Source organism: Acomys russatus, chromosome 20 (genome assembly GCF_903995435.1).
Source record: "Acomys russatus chromosome 20, mAcoRus1.1, whole genome shotgun sequence".
In the NCBI taxonomy this organism is placed as follows: domain Eukaryota; kingdom Metazoa; phylum Chordata; class Mammalia; order Rodentia; family Muridae; genus Acomys; species Acomys russatus.
Genome location: NC_067156.1, coordinates 44131435 through 44153197, shown reverse-complemented (window position 1 = coordinate 44153197; position 21763 = coordinate 44131435). Strand labels below are relative to the sequence as shown.

General features: G+C 42.4%; 1 protein-coding gene across 1 annotated transcript in view; it reads right to left on the bottom strand.

Moving 5' to 3' along the window:
• Nucleotides 1–21763, bottom strand: part of Megf10 (multiple EGF like domains 10) — a 111071-nt gene that overhangs the window by 49083 nt on the left and 40225 nt on the right. The window contains exons 5-7 of the mRNA XM_051163214.1: nucleotides 15586–15832; nucleotides 13738–13858; nucleotides 9844–9980 (exon numbers count right to left, since the gene is read on the bottom strand). Of these exons, the coding sequence (XP_051019171.1) occupies nucleotides 9844–9980; nucleotides 13738–13858; nucleotides 15586–15832 (505 nt within the window). The remainder of the gene's footprint in view (nucleotides 1–9843; nucleotides 9981–13737; nucleotides 13859–15585; nucleotides 15833–21763) is intronic.

Sequence of the window (21763 nt, the reverse complement as noted above, 5' to 3'; positions counted from 1 at the left end):
CCTTGGCTCTCACTCTCAGGCTGCAAAGTTTACTTACTTTATTCCAACATCTCCATTCCCCACAAGATCTATGAGGACAGGACTTAAAACTCTTTTGCTACTCATTGCCAGCACACAGTAGGCCCATAGCGAAGACTTGGAGAGTAAATGCGTGAAAAGGACACAGCAAACTCCAGATCTGGTTTTCATATAAACCCTGCTTCTCCCTCACATCTCTGAGGCATGACACAAAGCGATCCAGTACAGTACCTGTGTCAACAGTTGGGGTTTCCTCTAAACTTTGTTTCCAAAGTGTTAATCTTTGGATGTTTGTTTGTTGTTTTGTTTGTTTGTTTGGTTTTGGTTTCTTGAGACAGGGTTTCTCTGTGTAGCCCTGGCTGTCCTGGACTGCCGTGGTAAACCAGGCTGGCCTCGAACTCACAGCAATCTGCCTGCCTCTGCCTTCCTGAGTGCTGGGATTAAGGGCGTGTGCCGCCCCCGCTGCCGCCACCACCACCACCACCACGTGTGGCTCAAAAGTGTTAGTGTTAAAGGGAATTGCCTCAAATCCCAGAGAAATACCTAATGTCTGTGAAGATAGATTAAGTGACTGCGGACACTAACAGCCAGTATTTGCCAGGCTGAGCTGGTGCCACCACCCTGCTCAGCTGCCTACGTGCATCATTTGCCTCAGTTTCCATGACCACCTAAGGCTCCAGGCATGGTCCCATTTCATAAAGGAGGAAACCAAGGCCTGGAAAGGATGGGGCTTATCCAGAGGTTCACATGTGTAGTGGTGGCAAAATCCAGCCTAATTTACATGAGAAAACTTTGTATCTGAGAAAATCAAAATAAAATAAAATAAAATATTTTACCTTAATTTAAACTGCTATAAAAGGACCTTTTGGGTAGAAAATGACTTACAGTTAAAAAACAAACAAACAAACAAAAAACCCAGAAGCATTATTTGTGATATAGGTCTTAATACTAAGCACAATAGAAATCGCTATGTGAATATAAACTGTGGTGCAGACAGAGAAAATGATCCTCAATGGCCCCTAGTGAGTGGTACTCCAGCACACTGGTTCTCAGAGTGACTGACAACAGGATTAGCATCCTGCAATTTGTAATTAAGTGTAGGACACCAGAGCAGTGTGGAGGCACAGTGGGCTCTCACTGAAGCAGTTATTGGATAATGAGACCTACATATAGAAGAAGATTAGAGATGAAAGGCTAATACACTTCATACCTGTTTTCTGTCTAAAGAACAAATTGCTTTGCACATGAAAATATAATTATATACGTATGAAAATATTTGTCCTTTTACACATGCATATAATTACAACTACTTTCAAAAAGCAGTCCTTCAACTTAATAGCTAACTTATAACAGGAGTCCAGTTGTGCATAATATTGGCTGAGGCTAGGGATATGGGTCGGTGATCCCAGCTACACAGGAGGCTGAGTACGGAGGATTGCAAGTTCAGGGACTGCTGAGTCCGTACTGTAAATTCACTTACCGAGACCCTGTTTCAAAGAAATACTGAGCTGGGACTGCACTAGTCTTTGTATTTGCTAGCACATGTGAGGTGCTGAGTTCAACCCCTCAATACTGAAAAGATATACAGGTGAAAACAGAATGAGCCCTCCTTTTATTCATTTCCTTATATGAGGTCTGTGCCCAAATGCAGTGACAACAGTGGGCCTCCTGGTTAGCTTTGAGTGTGAACTTGACACAACCTAGGCTGAGGGAACCTAGTTGAGGGAACCTCAACTGAAGAACTGACTTCATCAAATGGGCCTTTGGCTATGTCTGTGAGGGATTTTCTTGATTGATTATTGCTATGGGAGGGCCCAGCCCACTGTGGGTGGCACCATCCCCAGGCAAGTGAGTATGGACTATATAACAGAGTTAGGTAGGCATGAGCAGAGACGGAGCCAGCAAGCACCCTTTCTTCATCATTTCTGCTCCAGGTTTCTGTTTGGATTTCTACCCTGACAACCCTCAGTCACGGACTATTACCTGGAAGCACAATCCGAAATAAACTCTTTCCTCCCCAGCTTGCTTTTAGTCATGGTCTTTATCACAACAATAGGAAAGCTGGTACTTATAAAATAAGGCACACACTGATTGCTAAAGACTACTAATGTCCTTATTAACCAGGGTTAGTATACATACATACAGTCTAATTAAACTATTTTTTTCTTACTCAAAATCATTTCCACTATGAAACTTAAGTTTTCTATCTAAAACTCTAGGTTAGTAAAATATGTCTTTGGGCTCAATAAGATTTATAGGATTAATATAATACTTTGTAAATATATTTAAATTAATTTCAACTATATAATGGATTACAAAATAAAATGGCTACAATGTTGAGGGAACCCCACTCATAAAGAAGCAGAGGCCAAGTTTAAAGCCCAGCTGGTCTACACAGCAAATTCCAAGTCTAAAAAGAAAAAAAAGTAGAACCTAGTGAATCTGCACCCACTTCTGAGGGCTGTTTCACCTTATAAATGAATGTTAGTCAACATGACATAAGCAAGGACTTGAAGGTATTTAGATGTCAGAGCTTGCCCTGCTTGTTGTTGCCTTTAGAAGCCAGTTGGCTAAAATGAGCCCAGGCTGCCCTGCTGGAAATTCCATGTGCCTAGTCACTCCCGTCATCCAGCCAAATGGGGTGAGGATTTCCAGGACCAATCAGCTTTCAGTGGATCTGCCAGGTGATAGCAGCTCAGCAGCAGAGCCTCGCATGCTGAGCCTGAGCCACACAGTCAAAAGCCATCAGCCAGTAAGTACCCAAAGGCTACTAAATTTGGCATCATTTGTTTGTTTGTTATGATGCAACTAATGCTAGCCTATGCCAACCCCTCCTCAAAAGCGCAGCTCTCATATATCAGTACTTACATACCTAAAGACTACATAAAGTGATTAAGTTACATTGCATTGGGTATATTATCAAATACGCAAAAAGGTTTTTGGATAAATTCATTGCATGAGTTATATATAATGGCAAATCTCCATTTGCTTCATTAGATGATAAGGGAATAAATTAGGCTTTCAATTAAAGCAATGATTCTAAGCTCCCCTTTTATCTCCAAGGGGCTCTGTATTTTGCAATGCAGGATATTCAAGATACAAGAACTAATAGATGACTCCAACTGAGTATCCAATGTGATAGACTCATGTAATCTGTATTTATCTGGCTTTAATAGAAATTTGTAAAAGCTAATCTTTTAAAATAGCTTTCATGAATAAAGGCATTTAAATTGTTTCTAAACCTTCTGAATATTTGATACACATCGTTTCATTATTGTTTTGATCTATGTAATTGTCAAACAATTCCACCTATTTCTTTGTTAGAGTGTATGCGTTAATCTGATGGGGCCTGTGCCAAAAGCATCATGGTCCTGTGTCTAGAGACTCATCTCCAACCAAAACCAAGTCCCCACACTGCTCTAGCTCTTCTCAGAATAGACGTGTTCTTTTGTTTTCTTAGGCTTGCAGCTTTGTTAGATTTCAGCTTTGTCCACACAGGACAATGCTGTCCCCTGGTGATGATGCTACGTGAGGCTTACCTTACTGTAATAAAGAAAGCCAGACCCATGGTTTGTGTTTAATTGTGCCAGCTCCTTATATGTCCGAAAGTTAAAAATAAATCTTGTTACCTAAATATTTATCTAAATGTTTCATGTAAGAGGTGACAATATGTCCCAGTGAAGGAAATACAAAGCTGATTATAGTAAAGTTGCTTGAATTGCTTGGAGAGTACACTTCTTACATAAACACAGATACACACACACACACACACACACACAGAGAGAGAGAGAGAGAGAGAGAGAGAGAGAGAGAGAGAGAGAGAGAGAGAGAGAAAACAATATAAAGTACATTTTTCTTTTGTTCCTAATAATGGCTTAAAGAATAGACCAAGCACCTCTGTTTTCCTTTACCTCTTGTGTATTAGGGATGTGATAAGGCTAAGTATAGATGTATTACCATCTGCACTGAATGCAAATGAAAGTCTTTCCATTAACATCTGTACTACATTTTTTTTTTTTTTTTTTTTTTTTGTCAAATTTATCTTTTCCAGAAGTCTGCAAATGGGCTGGGAATTCTAAGGATATATATCTGGCCTTTGGAGAAGGGGAAAGAAAAGGATATGTGGGGGAATATTTCTCATGGACAAACATGGCATAGTAGGGTGGAAAGGATTGTGCTTTCCTGATCCCAAATTTTTGGAGAGATTTTCGAGCTGAAAGACCCCTGTGGATTTGGGGGGGGGTGTCAGAGCAATCAGTTCTGAAAGCTATTCCACATGTGACAGCCACCTGCGAAGCACTTTCATAAAACCCTCCCACTTCCTCTCTGTAGATAGATGTGTTGTCAAGTAAGAGATGCTGCAGTAAGCATGACGCTTTCACATCCTGAACTTGGCTTAACCCCTGTCTCTGCATACTATCTTGGCTTCTAAAGGGAATGTCACACAATCTTTCTCTTAGGGAAAAGTTCTGTTCATCTCAGAAAAAAAAATCATCTTTTTACCAGGCCCCATCAAAGATAAAATAACTTAATACCCATCAACAAACAATAACCTTAGCCCTTCGGGCATGGGCTTTCAAAAATTAGTCCTTCAGTGTGATGCTTTCTGTCAATGAGAACCCATTCTTGCCAAGGCCTGGGGACTTAAGTTACATTTTAACAGAAAATGTTTTTCCAGAGTCAGCTGGCACTCACCTATGAGTGTTGTCCAGGTGGCAGGGGCACCGCTTGTCACATTTGATGCCATAAAGCCCCTCAGGACACAGGCGCGCCTCGCAAAGTTCACCTGCAAAGCCTGCTTCGCATAGACATGCACCACTCACATGATAACACTTGCCTCCGTTGACACACCTGCAGGTCTCGGCACAGCCAACTCCGTAGGTCCCAACAGGACATTCTTCCTGACATCTATTCAGACAAGAGGCCAACAGTTGGTTCAAAAGGGCCTAACTATGTACAAGTTGAAATGCTATACCTCATGTTTGTCCCATTACAGGTAAACAAATAATGAGACGGAGGCTACATAACGTTGACAGCCACGCTTGTGGAAGGAAAAACTAAATGCCAAGACTCAAGAAATTCTGAGTTTCTAAAATTAGATCCCCTCCACTCCAGTTTGTAGATTATAAGGTTTGCATTTGCTAACAAAAATTTAGGGCAAGTGGAATATTGTCCTCTGTTGTGAAGGACTGTCAAATGGCAAAAGAAAAAAATATCAATCCAAAACTTCACCTTAGAGTCTTTTTAACAAAAAAAGGAAATGGCACGGAGGGGAGAGACGCTCTGGTAAGCTGGGTGAGGTGGGAAGCTGATTCCTAGAGAAATGAAAGGAGTCGTCACTGCTCTGTGGGAAGTAGGAATATTCGTTGGTGCTAGCCAAATCTCTTTTTGGAGAGGTGAGGTGACTGGGAGCTGCCAAGGAGACAGAATTAAAATCTCGTCTAGTGGAGTGCTCACCACAGTAGGGGACGCTGTCTCAGCAGCCACTTCCCATGTGGCTTTCTAGTCATGCCAGACTCTGATTAAAAAAAAAAAAAAGTAGGTCAGTATTGATTTTCCAGATCTGAACAATGCAAGCAGCAACGCATGCCTAAGTGCAATGGCAGAGAAAGAGTTCCAAGAGAAACAGTCTGTAGGGTGTGGTGAGCGTCAGTATTGAGATTCTAAGTATAGAGGGGAAACCTTGAAAATCTGACATTCTGTTGGTTGACTGGCTGTAGCATTAAATGTGATGATGGAAAGGAAAGGGGCCTCCAAAAGTAGGTTTTACTGCTAGAAATCTCCAAGTGCACTTGTCAGCATGCTGTCACTAACTGCTTAACCACAAGAGAAATTCCAGAGCAGTTGAATGAATGCCTCAAAAAAAAAAAAAAAAAAAAAATCAAATGTAGACTTTAGAGGTACATAGGGACGAATATAGCTACTTTCATAAAGGTCCTCAATATCTTTAACCTTCAAGATGCTTTTATAAATCAGGTCTTCTGATTTGTTCCTTCAATATGTACACTTTAAAGAAAGACTTTGTGAGGTACAGTGACTTGACCGGATCCATACTTTTCCTAAAGGCAGGCAAGATGGTTTCATAATATGTCTGACTAGATGTTCTTGCAACTCAACGCCAATGGGAAAAAAAAGATTAAAACAAAAACAAACAAACAAACAAACAAACTACTTCCTCACCCTCTTATGTAAATTTATAAACAAAACAAAATGCTAAACTTTGGGTTGGTGGGCTCACTCCGTGGGTAAAGATATCTACTGGCCTGAGTTCAATCCCTGAAGCCATATGATTGAAAGAGTTTGTCCTCTGATCCTGACACAGGTTCCATGTGCCACCCCACCCCCAACACACACACAGTCAAAGCATATATGTCAATCAGGAAAAAGCTGGACCTTGGCCTATCTGCATGACTTTAATGTGGCTTAAGCACCCTTCAAAGCCCGTTGGAAGTGGTGCACATCAGATGTCTGGGAAAATTAGTTGCCCCCATCACAGGGAACTAGTGTTTGGGACAGCTTTGGCACAGTGTTTTCTTTCTCTTGGAAAGCAAAATGTATAATATCTGCTCCTGGCCTGTATTTACCTCTCTAGCCTCTAATTAAACATCTAGTAGTTTCCAGTATAAATAGAGAACAAATACACTTGCATTTGCTGGCTAAGCCATCACCATGGCAGCTGGTTCTCTTTGTCAACGCTGCAGCACCTTTCTGTAGTAACAGTTGTGGATTTCCACCTGCCGAACCCAAATGGCAGGGCGGCTTTCTAGCAGAGACTTTCCCCATGGTTTATAAACCACTGTTTTCATGTATAAGGTACAGTGTGATGACTCAATGTACACAGAACATTTTCTACCTTAAGTAAGCACCATGGACTGTCAATGCTTTTCTGGTTGGTCCCTACCTTAAGATTACTATTTCCCTCTCAAACCCTCTTAAAAGTTGCTTTTATGGGCCCATAAGAAAAGCAAGTCAGGCCATCTCAGCAATCAGTAATACATTTTCTTAAGAGAGATCGCAGAGAAGTAACACAGAGAAATAAACATTGGTCAGAGAAGAAACATAGAACCTGTAGATTTCTATTAAAAAAAGAAGGATGTTTCTAATAGCGTTCTGGAGTTAGGAGAAAGAACGATCATTAAGTCAGTATAAATTGACAAAACACTAATTAGTGGGGCACATTCTTACATGGACATCATTCTGATCACTACTTTGCATCCCATTGTGAACTTAAAGAAGAGGAAGGGGGGTGGGGGCTAGCAACTCCTTCTTGTCCTTTAGAGCTTGTCACTTCCTTCCTTGAGTGACCAGAGTAGGTGAGTTGAATTGTGATTGGGTGTGTAAAGACTCACATTCTTCAACAGACCTGGCCTCCAGGGGTCAGCAGCCTGCCTTTGTAACATCTGGAACTGCTGTCCAGAGGGGATCTCAAAAGCACTGAGAAGGATCTGATGTTTCCACAATTGCAGAGATAGGAGACTGCCCCTGCACTGAAGACCGCTGCTGTATTCCTCCAGGACTGAGCTGCAGTGCCTGACAGTATGCGTTTACCCACGTTTGTCTTCACTTTCAGGGTCGTACACAACACAAAGCTGTCAGGGCCATCTTGGACTTCACCATAACAGACTCCATTACTGAGTGGTGAATATTCACTGAGCACTCTGTGTAAGCATGAGCCTGTGCCCTATCATCAAAGAGCCACAGAGCAATTCTGTGACACACCATCAGCATCTTTCAAAGCATCTTCAAGCAGAGCTCCGTGAGGATCTACATTCCTGCTGTCTTCACTGCACCACATCTTCTTACCACAGTACCCTTTGGGTCTTTCCACAGGCCTCAAAGCCTCTTATTTGTCATCCACTGTGTAGTCCTGCCAGCCTGAAGGGTGCACCATTTGTTTCCCTGTGGTGGGGTGGCGTTCCCACATCCTGGGTATATTTGCTGTCAGCTGCCTGCAGCGGTAACCACTGTGGAGCAGTCCTTCTAATCACACCAGGCACACTGACGTCTCAAGACATGTGAAGGGACACTGAGGATCCCCACCCTTGGGTCTCCTCGCCACCTCCCGCAACAGTCTGCCCCACAGGCACTCACTGTGTTCTTTTGTAGAGAAAAACGTGTTTTCTGCATCCCATGGATGGTGTATGTTAACAACTTAAAACAGAGGAGAGGGTAGCAATGGGAAACCGGGAACGACACGCCATCACTGATGCTCCACAAAAGCATGGTTAGAGGAGGACTCGCCCCACCACACCCTATTCTCCTCCTTCTTTGTGCTTCAACAATGTAATTGAAATTTAGCTGCTATTTTCTTGCCCTGTGTTCCAACTCAGCTAAGCATAGGCTTGCTGGCCTTGTAGTTGTGATGTTTTGTAGCTATTTGAAAGCAAGTTTTCCTTAATCGAGAAAATATCCAGTTAGAAACTAAAAGAGAATTTTTTTCAAAATTACAAAATACTTAGAAAATGCATTTAATAAGAAAATACAGATACTGCCTGGAGAGGTGGAGGAACTCATAGTATCTAATAAAAAGTCATAAAGGTTAAAGCATAAATAGGAAATTAAAAAACACCTTAGGGTGAAAGGGAATTTTTAGTTCACATGTGTCACTAAAATACAATGGAATGTAATTTCATGAAGTTCCTAGATATTAGCCCAATACGCAATGGCTAGTGTTTGCATGGTTCCTGTGTACCACTCAGTCACAAAAGCTGTGTGAGTAAGCTTCAGGGCTTCTCCCAAACCATCAGCTTACTAACTTACTTAGATCTTATCACAGCCTAGAGGAGAAGTGGAGTGCACTGCCTAAGTGTTACGAGGACACGGGCGCCTTGTTCTTAGTCAGCATGCCCTTCTGCCTCTCAGGTCACTGTGCTCTGACTCTGCACCATGGGACTTCACCAACCAGTCTCCTAGGACCCACTAATTAAGAACAAGGTTGAAGAGGTGGAGTAAGAAGAGCCTCTGAGGTAGCAGTTCGCCCTTTAATAAAGAAGGTGACACACCACGCACGTAAGAGCCACACGAGCACAGGCAGAACCCATTTGCTTCTGTTTCACACAGGTCAGAGACTAACAAGTTCTCCCACAGAGCTGATGCGGCCACCACAATTATAATATGACACAATGGCTAATATTCTTTTATTAATATTTTAATTACTCTTGATCACGTGCACTCATACATACCTGTGTGTGGAATGTGTACTCAGGGGCAGGTTCCTGCAGATTGCAGAGGTGCTAGACTTACTGGCGTTTGTGAGCCACCTGACACAGTTGCTAGGATCTGAAGTCAGGTCCTCTGCAAAAACACTACGCACTCTAACCATTGGGCCATCTCTCTGTCCCCAGTGACTAACATTCTTAAGGACATCTGAGTAACGAAAAGGAATCTTCACTTCATATAAGCTCTTAAGGACGTGTTCCATTGGAAAATCAACCTGTCTGTGGCCTCATCTCCTTCCTTGTTATCCTGTCATACCTCAAACATATCTAAAAGTACTGAAAATGTAAAAGTAGCTGGCCTAAGTACTCAACTTTTCAGAGCAACACATTCCTCATGGGTTCTGGATAGCTGATGTTTTATTGTTGTTTTTCCTAATGTTTTGTGCGCTAATTTCCTCCAGTTCACTTCTTCTGTTCTGTGACTCAGTTTCATTCAATGAGGATAGAATTTTTGAACACTTAGACTTTATGGATGCTTCTGGAATATTATATAGTAGCTATAGGCACATGGTATACTGAGCATGCTCCACAGGCTCTCCAATTTTCCTACTAATAATTAGAATACTACTCATTATGAATAGTCGGAGAAACACAAGTGTGTCCTTACCGGTCCCCTGTGTATCCTGGGCTGCAGTGACATTGACCGGTGGCAGCGTCACAAGTTCCTCCATTGTGGCACTGGCATTCTTGGGAACAGTTCTTTCCAAAGCGACCCTCGGGGCAGGGCTGACCACACACTGTGCCCTGAATTCAAAGAGACTTAGAAAATTAGATGGGCCACCAGCCAGCACCATGGAAGGCAGAGGAAGAAACAGGGACAACAAGAAAAGGAGGGAGAGATTTGGGGGCAAGGCTGTGATAAAATTAAATTAAGGGCATTTTATAACACAAAATACTCATCATGTTTAAAGTGTGAGAAATGTCAGGCTGACCTATTGACTCAAGGTGCCTGTATCTCAGATACATTCAAGGACAACAGAACAGAGGTCCCAAATAATTTTCATATTAAAAACTGAACGCTGAGTAAGTCATATAATATTATTAATGCAACATAAACAATCTGAAAATCCTCCTAAGCGTTCTTCCCTGGGACTCACATGCGTGTAAATCAACAATACTCACTGAGCATCCGCTATGTAAGTAGCAACATCTGGTGCACTGAGAGCATCCGGATGCTTGTTAACATGTAATGGGGCGTAAGACTGAAACTTCAAGTACCTGAGTTAACAGTAGCATCACCTAAGAAAGGCTTCTACAGGGATCAAACTTTGCTTTAGAAGAGAAGACATACTTTCAAGCAGGTTCAATAAACATTTCTGGTGGCACTCAGAGGAAGGAAAGCTAGTTACCAAGAAGAGACTTGATATTCTGAGAGCATATATAGGGGGAGGAGGTCTCCCTCAGTCACAGACATAGGGGAGGGGAGAAGGGGAGAAATGGGAGGGAGGGAAGAATGGGAGGAAACAGGGGAAGGGCTAACAATCGAGATGTAATATGAATAAATTAATAAAAAAACATTTCTGGAAGCAAACATATTTCCTGAGGAGAAAACCCAAGCAAGTCACTAGGGCATTTCCTTCACCCTAGGAGCTGTCCTAAGCAAGCACAGTTGCGTATATTTCAATTCTGGGCATATGAAAATAAGACATGACCCCAAGATCTCAGTATATCAGTGAAATACCCCACTGTTTTCTACTTCATTTAACTATGTAACTTGGATTTACAGCCTCTGATTTATTAGAGTTAGAATCAATAGAGTATTTATTGGAGTCATAACTAGTGCAAACAACATAGCCCACATAATGGGATTTCCCTAATGTTTTTCATTGTCCTCTCTCTTTCAAAAAGAGACAGGCTGTGAGTACTATAAAATTGGAACCTAGCTAGAACACCAGATGGTTTTCTAAATGTTTATTCTGGATAGTGTAAGAAGGACATTTCTCTAACTACTGGCTACTCACAAAGGCAGTTGGTGAGCTAATTAAGTCTCCTTTGGTGGTTTCCGGCTACCCACAAACAGGGATGGTTCTCCCACAGGTTCTTGGAACCAAAAAATCTTTGAGAGATGATTCAGGTTAGAACATCACTGAGAATCATTTGCATGTCAGGCACTGCGCTGAACATGAGATTCAAAGGCAGGTTACCCTTGTCTGGTTTGTTCAGGAGTGTTGAGGAGAGGAGATATAAAAATACCTCTACTAACTCTGTGCTAGGACATTGTATTGCACTTAGTGGGATATAATAACATTGCTGAAGGAATGGTGGACCAAGGGCCAATGAATGGCTGACCAAGGGTCAGTGTGTGATGGGGTCTAGTGCAAGTGCTCACTTTCTCGTGGTCTGATTCTAATGAGCCCTAAAGGTCCCTCATAATGTCCAAGGATGCTGTTGAAATGTTGGATAGGAATAAAGCCTAGTGTGAGCAAGCAGCAGAAAGATGGCAATGGTACTACTGGCTGAGGTGTGTGTGTGTAAAAGAGATATGGGGGGAGGGGAGAGAGAGAGAGAGAGAGACAGAGACAGAGAGAGACAGAGAGAGAGACAGAGAGAGAGACAGAGAGAAATGACAGTTCACTTTTGGAAACATCTAATATAATGATACAAATGTACAAATGAGACGTGGTAAAGGAAAAACTTAAGTTGAGAGTTCAATTACGCACACAGGGAAAAGTGATGGAGAATCTTCTACTAAGAAACATCTGCTGTGGCCTAGAGGAAGTGGTTGAGGGCCCGTTCCAGGGCGCCCATTGAGTGGATTCCTCTATCTGCCTCCTAAACTCACAGTCCCAGTCTGTGGCTACTGCTTTCCCACATCATGACTTCCAGGTGACAAGGAAACATTTCAACCTCAAGATGAGTCAACTCAAAGGTTGTAGCAGGGAAATGCCTGCAGTTCCTCACCCAAAGATCCTGGAACTCCCTGGACACTGCCACTATAACAAGACTCTTCTCTTGCCAGGAAGCCAGCAAGAGCCAATGTTGGCAGAAGGCTGAATGCTGAAGCCAAGGAAAGAAAAAGGATTCAGAGATAAACTGACTCTTCCACTTGGTTTCGAAGAAACTTACACTCCGATACGAAGGGATGAGTACAAGGCAGGTTTGATTTTCTAACATTTGCCTTGCTGGGCCTACTGGAAGCACCCTAGTGATCTCCCCACAGCTTCCTTCCAACCCTGAGGTCCTCAACAAAAGGCCACACCCCCAACTTTATTCCTTTACTTCAACAATCAGACTTTGGCCAATTTATGACCTTCACTGTGGGTCTGATCAGCTCTTTGTACTCCTGCCTCAGTGGTCTTGATAAAACTGTCCCTTATCTCTTAGGGGCCACACCTATGCTCTTGGCCTACAATAAAGAGCAGTTCCAGATAAATTCTACCCCCATATACGGCAGTAAAAAGTATGGCTTCAGTGAAGTCAGTGTTGCTGTGACTGTAGGCTACCACAGTTGGAGCAACTAACAGGGTAGTCATAAATCACATTTGGGCTCAGAGAGGGTAAGATAAAGATCCCAGGGAAGCAGAGGTGACTGTTAAAGCCATGGATCTGAGTGAAGTTTCCAGAGAGTGTTTATGGTGAGAAGAAAAAGGGATAAGACTGAAACTTGGGAAATGCTACAATGAATGTAGAAGAAACTTATTAGGAAAAGTCCTTCAGTGAGAGAAGTAGGAGAGTCGGCCATTAAAGAAGTGGAGGACAAAAAAGGCTTAAGGCAGAGAGGTGGGCAATCAATTAAGTCAAAGCTTTGGAGAAACAAACCAAGTAAGGGCAGGAGAGTCCTAGTGGGTCTGACAATAAAGGGAGGAGAAGCCTTGTGGGCAAGTTGCTGGGCAGACAGGGTAAATGATAGTGTAAACTGCTCTTGTAAGACACTGTTTTCTTCAAGGAGACATAAACCAACTCAGAGTGGTAAGACTAATACTGTTTCCTGGCTTCCCAAGCACAATTAGTAATGCTTTAACACTGTGTATCCCACACAACAGTAAGCCTATAGAAATACTACATAAATACAAGCATTATGGTCAAAATCTGGGAAGCTTTGTTTAGTCTGGCTTACTCTTCTAGTCTCTGGAAAGTTCTATGATTCTCAGTTTGCTCGATTTACTCCAATGTGTCTTCAGATGTATATGACAGGCTAATATTTTCATGTGACACATCCTGTTAAGAGGGACGTTATCATAGACAGTACCAACCCATCAATAGAATTGTGAAGACAGTTGATAAATGGTTTCAGTGTTTATCGGTTGTTGTCCTGTGGGAGATCTAACATCTGCTTCTCTTTTTTTTTTTTTTTCTTTGCTCTTAATACACTAATGGACAAGTGCAGGATGAACTTGCCTCCTGATTCTCTGGACTGAGGGATTTGTTTTCAAATGGCTGCACATCTCCAGTGTGGAAGTCATTGCCACCACCACTACTTGCCTCTGTGCTACAGTCTCCATATGACATGCACTTGTGTGTCCTAGAATCCGTGATCGTTAGGGGTAGAAGGGACACTTACCATCCATCCAGAAGGGCACGAGCACTCTCCAGTCACATGGTGGCACACGCCTCCATTTTGGCAGGGACATCTCTGCTCACACTGTGGACCATGTTTGCCAGGAGGACAAAGATCCTCACAACTGAGGAATTTAAATGAAACAGATGCTGTTATTTATTCGGGTACATGGTTCACAGATCCACAGACACAAAACCATCCAGAACCCTGAAATATACAGCCTTTCTTCATTTAATAATTATTAATTTAATCAAAATTCAATAAATTAATCACAGTGACGGGAAGTGTCTTGATGGCCATTGGGTCTCTCTCTCTGTCTCTCTCTCTGTCTCTCTCTCTCTCTCTGTCTCTCTCTCTCTCTCTCTCTCTCTCTCTCTCTCTCTCTCTCTCTGTGTGTGTGTGTGTGTGTGTGTGTGTGTGCGCTCATATGCATGTATGTGGATGCCAGAGGAGGATGTACCTGTTCCACCTTACTCCCTTAGACAGGGTCTCTCACTGAACTTGAGACGCACTGACTGTAGCTCAGCCGGTATCCAGCAAGCCCTAGGCAACCTCTGTGTCTTCTCTCTCTTTATTCCCAGCATTAGGGTTATAGGCACCAAAGACCACACCTGGCTTTTTATGTGGGTGCTAGAGACCCCAACTCAGACCCGTAGGCTGGCACAGCATGAACTCCCACCAAGCCATCCATCCACCTGGTTCTGGATAAGGGGTGCTTCCAAGTAAAGGAAAATGCCTCCTATTCGGTAGCTCCAGGAAGAAAAGGGTCCACACACTGGTGACAGCAGCTTTCCAGGGAAGTCTTACAAAGCTCTTGAGCTGCAGTGAAATCTGCTTTCCTTTGGAAGTTTGTTCAAACATGAAAGAAGATCCAAATGTTCGCCCATTCCCTTTGTGTGTTTATTCACAACACTTTCCAGCATCCCCTTCTCCTGAACGGCAAGGCCCCGTCCTTTAACCCTGCTGTCCTTCGACCCGCCCCACTAAACCACCCTTGGATTTGCTCTGATGGAATGCCTTTAAGTTCTCCACAGCCCTACTTAGTGCTGGCCTTGATGAAAGCCCATAAAAGTGATAGTAACCAATTAAGCAGTTTGAGAGAATCATCTATTTTTTGTTTTGTTTTGTGTTTTTTCCTTTAACTCTACTTTACAGACATTAGCACTGTCAGGGGGACACATTTACCTAATCAGCTACATAGCTCCTACTATTAGTTCTGTGATTTACGACTATAATTTTCCCAGTAAGGCAATGAAATTTTTCTATTTCTTGCTTTCTTTCTAAATTCTGCCTTTTACAAATTCTGTTAACAGAAGCAAACCAAAGAATGCCCTTCCCAAAATAAAGTCATGGAGTTTAAGGAGCTACTTCAGTGTTACAACAACAACAACAACAACAACTCATCCTAGTAGATGTGCTGTGTGCACTTTTATCCTCATAAAGAAAAAACATGTAACCATGAGCACCATAGTTGTCTTTCATTCTGTGATAACATTTCAGGCTTCTTTCTTTGGCTCTGGACCCACCTGGATATATACAAGCTAATTGCCACAAAAGCAGAACGGCACAGATAGTGATGGAATTGTGGGACATTTTCAGTACAAACTCATACCTGCCCCGATAACCCCAAGTATCCTCCTCATTTGCACACCATCCGATGGGCCTGAGGGCTGGTCCTTGGCTGAGCTCTAGCTTTCAAAAGTCAAGCAGCAGGAGACCCTAGCGGCCATCACAGCTGGTCCTTCCATCCCTGCAGTGCCTGAACTGTAGACCCAGGTGTGGCTATTGAGGCAGCAATAGAAATTGAGGCACGTAGTTTCTTTGCTGATGCTCCATAGCTCATGAACTTACAAGGCTCCAGTGTATCCCGGTGAACAACGGCATTCCCCAGTGATGTGGTCGCAAGTTGCTCCATTCTGACACTGGCATCTTTGGTGACAGTCGTTACCATAGGTGCCCTGTTCACAACGGTCCTCACAGCGCCATCCCCGGTAGCCCGCGGCGCAGTGGCAAGCCCCGGTGATGGGGTTGCACAAAGCTCTGTTTTTGCACTGACATCGGCTGCTGCAGTGAGGCCCCCAGTGATCGCCGTCGCAAGCTAAGATGAAAAAAAGAGGAGGGCATCAGAGTGTGAGCGTCTTCACCTGTTTTAACTTTGGGCCCCGTCCCCACCTTTGTGAGAACCGTATGCCTTCGTTGTGGTATCGCCACTGTTACCTTGTTTTTGTTTTTAAGATAAACGTTTTTGTATCCAAGGACAGTTTCAGTTTCAAACTAGTTTCAAACTGCTTAAGCATTACCGTATTATTTTCCAACTCCATGGCTTCACTCTTCTTGTTTCCTACAGCCAGAGTATGGAGTTTGATGTGGCCATGATAATGAGCAGGCTAGTGAAAGTTGTAAAAGAGGCTGAGAGGGAAGCTGGGAATGAGTTTGAACACAAGCTTGCTGAGACTTGGACATCTTTTATTCAAGGGACTGCAGCTGAAGGATTTTAAGCACGGAAAGATGGCGCCATCCGTGCTGTTAAAAAATAATAATAATCAGGCAGCAACGGGACTGACCAGGGTAAGCAAAGAGACAGTGAAGGCTGGGGGAGGGGCAAGGGTGATGGGAAGAGAAACAAAAAGCACAGCTGCTAAGGATCTGGCTGGCCCCTTCTGTAGCCTGGTTTTGCAAGATACCAGTCAAAATTTATGTCACTGGGTAAGGCCAGGGAACCTCCCAAAGAAAAGTCAGAATAAAAATAGTAGCCTGTTTAAAAAGCACATCCAACCTAAAACTGAAAACAGACAGCAAACACAAAGATAGGCACAAGAAACCATACAAAACAAAAGAAAAAAATAGAAATTGAACAACGTATTCAAAGTACGGCTTTGAATAAGAAATATGGCTGCCAAGTAGACATCAGTGAGCGCGAGAACAGGTCAGTGCAGGGAAGCAGCCTCAACCCCAATCACCCTGAGACCCACGAGAGACACAAATACACCCAACAACGTTCATTTAACAAAACTAAAGCCTAAGTGGATTAGAGGAGTGGATTTTTAAAAGGTTGGTGGATTTGTCTTGGGTAGAATAAGGATTTCCCTTACTAATGATGATTATGAAACAGGGAATGAGCTACATAGGACCACAGAACTTACTTTGGAAGACTTTAAAAAACAGGATACTTTTGCCTCCTGCAAGAGGAGAAAGCGTCATGCATATATGATTTTGAAATAGTATGACTTTCTTTTAAAGTTAAAAGTAACAATTTGAAAAATTCAGTGTCCTAAGCTACATGCAACAAAAGAAAGAACTAATATGAATAATAATTAGGTTTGGATCTCATTTTAGAGTAACCTAATCTTATTTTGTGAAAGAAGATTGTGCGTTCACAGGTAATTGCTTTCTTCATCTGCCTTAAGTTCAATAATTCTCTCTCATTGTTTTTAATTCTGTTAAAGTGTGTTTATTAAAATACTAATGAGACCAAAGCTATGCTGATTAAAAATGGAATTATTCATTTAAACCTTTTGCTATTATGAAAACTGTGGTAGATTTTACAGCTGGAAGATGGTGCCTAGCTTCCAGTGAGTTGTGTTGCCACCTGCTCAGAACTATTGTTTTCATCACAATATTACTCCGAGTTCTGATGAACTTACAGTTTTTATTCATAAAGGCAGTTAACCCTAAGAGTCCTCGATGGGTTGCATACTCCCTGGTGGGGAAGCCCAGTGGGCCCAGAGAGGAAGAGGAAGCAGGTGATCCAGATGAGACCTGATAGGCTGTGGTCCTATGGTCAGGGAGGAGGTCCCCTTCTCAGAGGTCTAAGGGAGGGAATAGAGTGGAAGAGGGAAGGAGGGTGGGATTGGGAAGGTACAAGCTAGGGGATAACAATCAGGATGTAATCTGAATAAATTATAATAAAAAATTTTTTTAATCGGTTCCCTTGCCTTAATCCCAAAAAAGCCAGTTTAGTTGCCTCTTATCCTGTTATAAATGATCTTATTCTTGGCACAGGAAGGTAACCTTAACTGTGTTTGGTGTTCTGTGGGCACGGGCACACATATCTGTGAATGTGGGGCTTGGAGGTTGACATGGGTATCTACCTTTAATTTTGAGACAGGATCTCTCCCTGAACCTAGAGTGCTAAGATCGACAAGACTGACTGGCCAAAGGGCCCCCAGGACCTCTATCTCTGTGACCCCAGCCTTAGGAACACAAGCATGAACAGCTGTAATTGTCTTCTTACATTGGACTGGTGATCCGAACTCACGTCCTCACACTTATATAGCAAGCACTTTTCCGACCTAGCGTCTTAACCTGGTTCTTTAGTGAACCACATGTTGCAGCTCAAATCCTCATACCAATTCTCCAGAACGTTGTCTGCATTTTCTCCTTTGCTAAATCCTCTCTAGCGTGTCCACAACATCCCCAAGTTGTGGGAGCCTCAGGGAACTGAGTTAAACATCTGCCTCCTCTCACACTTAAAGGAAAACGGGCTGACAGACACAAAAGGCAATTTTAGCTTATGAAATTACCTTGATACAATACCATGGTTGTATTTACAAATATTTTTAAAACCTGTGATGAATTATTGTAGGGTTGTTTTTTCCACTGTGACACTGGTAAGAGCTGGGCTACACACATGTGCATCACAGAATGTATTTCATAAAACCATGACCGTGGAAAAATGAAGAAGAGCTATTGAAGAAACAGGATCCACCTCTCTTTTTCCATGAGCCTTCCTCCATCCCATTCAACATTTTCTCAGAAAAGCAGGGAGGCAGACACCAGCTCTAATTTCCTGGGATTTGACCAAAAATAGGGTGGGGGCAGAGGAAGAAGGAAAACCTTAAAACATCCCCATATAATTTAAATGAGTTTATAATAGAAATTGCTAATATCACCATAGGGGAAAAAGAGCTACAGGCTTTCAAAGAAATATCCTCCTGCCGACATGGTTAATTTCCTGGCTATGTCTAAGCACTGGAGCATGCTTTGATGCTACAGCCTTCCTGCCTTGGGCTGTATTTTCCTACAAAGCCACTGATACACAGACCCCACAGTGTGAGCACTGTGTCAACATAAGCTGAGAACGAGGGCAGAACCTACATACACAAGTCCACAGTCAGGCCATCACAGAGAGCGACCAGAGCTCAGAAGGCCCGGGGAGAATTCAAACATGACTTCCTTTTGAAGTTTTCTTACCATCTTTGTCAACACATCCACTCTTAAATACCTCCCAATGAGTTGTGCAGCTTACAGGACAAAGGGCAGCTTCCTTCGCTGGTTCTTGCTACTTCTAGGGTGAGCTGACATTGCTGAGAGAAGAAGCAGAGATGTTCCGCATGTTGATGCAGAATGTCTGATCACACAGTTTGGGAAAGGTCTAATCAGTACACTGAAGTGTGTCCACAGTCTCTGCAGACATGAGATGGATTAACTCAGCAATTCTGAGGGGTAAGCACCTCTCTTCTCCCTAGTTCATAGATGAGCAAGTTGGGATCCTGGCAGCTTGTTCATGGTCACAGGGCCATGAGGCATTGAGCACAGACCACTTATCCCCAGAACCTGTGCCCTAAATCACTACACTTTACTCTTCCCAACTTATAACGATATTTATCTCAGGACTCTCTACAATAATAAAAATAATGGAAATAATCTAATTTTCCAGTAACAGGAGACTGGTGAAAAAATGGGTATAATTATACTTCAGAACACTGTGCACAATTAAAAATGATATAGAGAATAGTTAATGAACTAGAATCTTGCCAGTATCATAATTATAAAAAGTAGATTAAAAACAGTATAAATCATGTGATCCAATTTTAGCAATGAACTAGATGAAACTGCCATTAATTTAAGTTTAAACTGCAAAATATCAGTGGAAGCATTTGGCTGGATGTAATAACTGGGAGACGGAGGGCAGAGGAAAGCAGGAGAGCCAGAGAAGGCAGTGGACCCCACAATAACATGTCAACAGTGGTCAGCCCTAAGGACCTGAGGCTATGCACAGGTTTTCCTGTATTTGTTTGATTTAGCTAGGTTGCCTACATTTTTCTAATATATGTCTTCTTGGCAGTAAGAGAAAAAGCAAGCAAAAATACACCATGTTTTAGGATGTACCATCCAACCATGTACATAGTCTCTCGTGTATTTTAAAAAAAATAGGCAGGCATTAGAAAATGTCTGCGAACAAACAGAAATGCTACATTGAATCTCTTGTCTTCATGTAGATAAAAGGCAGTGAAAGAATTTGAGGCAAATGGAAATGCCCAATTGAGGCGTTCTCTGCAGAAGGAATAAGGACATTAAAGGCATTGTCTGATCCCAGGAGCAGGGAGCAGGGAGAACAGGATGAAGTCATTTTGTCCTTAGATGATGTTTACCATCAAGTTCATCTTCTTACAGAAGTCTTCAAACTGCCTTCTAATCACTCATGCTTATAGCCATTGGTTAATTCTGTCCTCTACCGTCATCAGGAAAGCCTCTTACTGACATGGGTAGAAGATCATGCAGAGGCTCATGACTGTTAGGATACCCATCCCTCCATGGGACATCTGTTCATCTCCCCAAAGGGAGATGTGTGAGAGCATCACACAAAGGGCCAAACGCAGGGAAGATATACAGCAAAAAGATGTTTTTCTGGACATGCCATACTTTTCACATCCATAATGAACTCATTATAGCTGTGGTTACCTACATTACTCCTCTCTTGTACACATATCAGAGATACCTAGAATACGTAGATGGGCTATTGGCAGTTAACGGATGGGCAAGGGGTGCATTTTCTTCAATTGCACAGCCACTGATAACTTGTTCATTCTCCAATGACTCCCCCTCTCACACACACACTGCTATGAGCAATCCTAAAATAAACAAGGTGCATCGCATGCAAAAAGAAGACATGAGAGGAGGAAGATTTGTTGAGAAAAGGGGTTTGTCTCTGTGTGAAAGAGACGATAGGGCTGATGTAACTAAAACTCATTATATATGTGTATGAAACTGACAAAGAAGAAATAGTGAAAAAGTAAACACGAAACTCCCCTAGATTTAGACATTGTTTAGTTGGTGATTGTGTATCCGCCAATGTAAGCTCATACATGGGTTCTATAAATAAAAGACAGGCAAATCTCATAACAATCTCCATGCCAGCATAAAGAAATGGGTCAACATAAATAAAACCTAGACAATCTCATCAAATCAACCTCTACCAGACAGTAGCTTATTTATCTATGACCCTGGTTCGACAGCTGAGATTGCAGAAGAATTTTTGAAGAGGACTTGTTAACAATAAGGGCCTTCTCTTGGGAAGTTGGCTAGGATTTATACTCTGACAGAGCCTCCAGTTCTGTGTGTCTGTACTACAGCCAACAACCCTAAATAAACTGAGCCAACCTGAATATATGTGTGTGTGTGTGTGTGTGTGCGTGTGTGCGTGCATGTGCACATGTGTATAGAGGCCAGAGGATAATTGTAGGTGTTATTTCTCAGGTGCAATTATTACTGTTGTTGCTTTCATCTTTATCTTCATCGTTGTCGTCATCATCATCATCATTTTGAGACAGGGTTTCTTACTGGTCTGGAACTTATTAAATGGGCTAGCTGGCTACTTAGTGAGCTCTTGGATCTAGCTGTCTCCACCTCCCCAGCACTGGGATGACAGCCACACACCTTCATGCTTGGCTCCTATAATGTAGATTCTGGGCATTGAGTCTAATTCCTTATGCTGGCAAGGTGAACACTTTACCTATTGGCCTATTTCCTCACCCCTAGGCCAGGATTATTTTTAAAATCTTATTTATTAAAATAATAATAATAAATTGTGATTAAAATTATTATTAGAATAATAACAAAGTATTACAAATAAATTACCACTCCCATCTTCTAACATAGAAGCAAAGTACAAATAAGCCACTTTCAAGAAACTATGGCATCAGAGGAGACAAGAATACTTTCCTACTGTCTCGAAGGGTAGAAAACCACAACCCAGCCTTGGGATCTAATCGTGGGACTGCCTGGGATCCACAGCCTTTTCTACCAC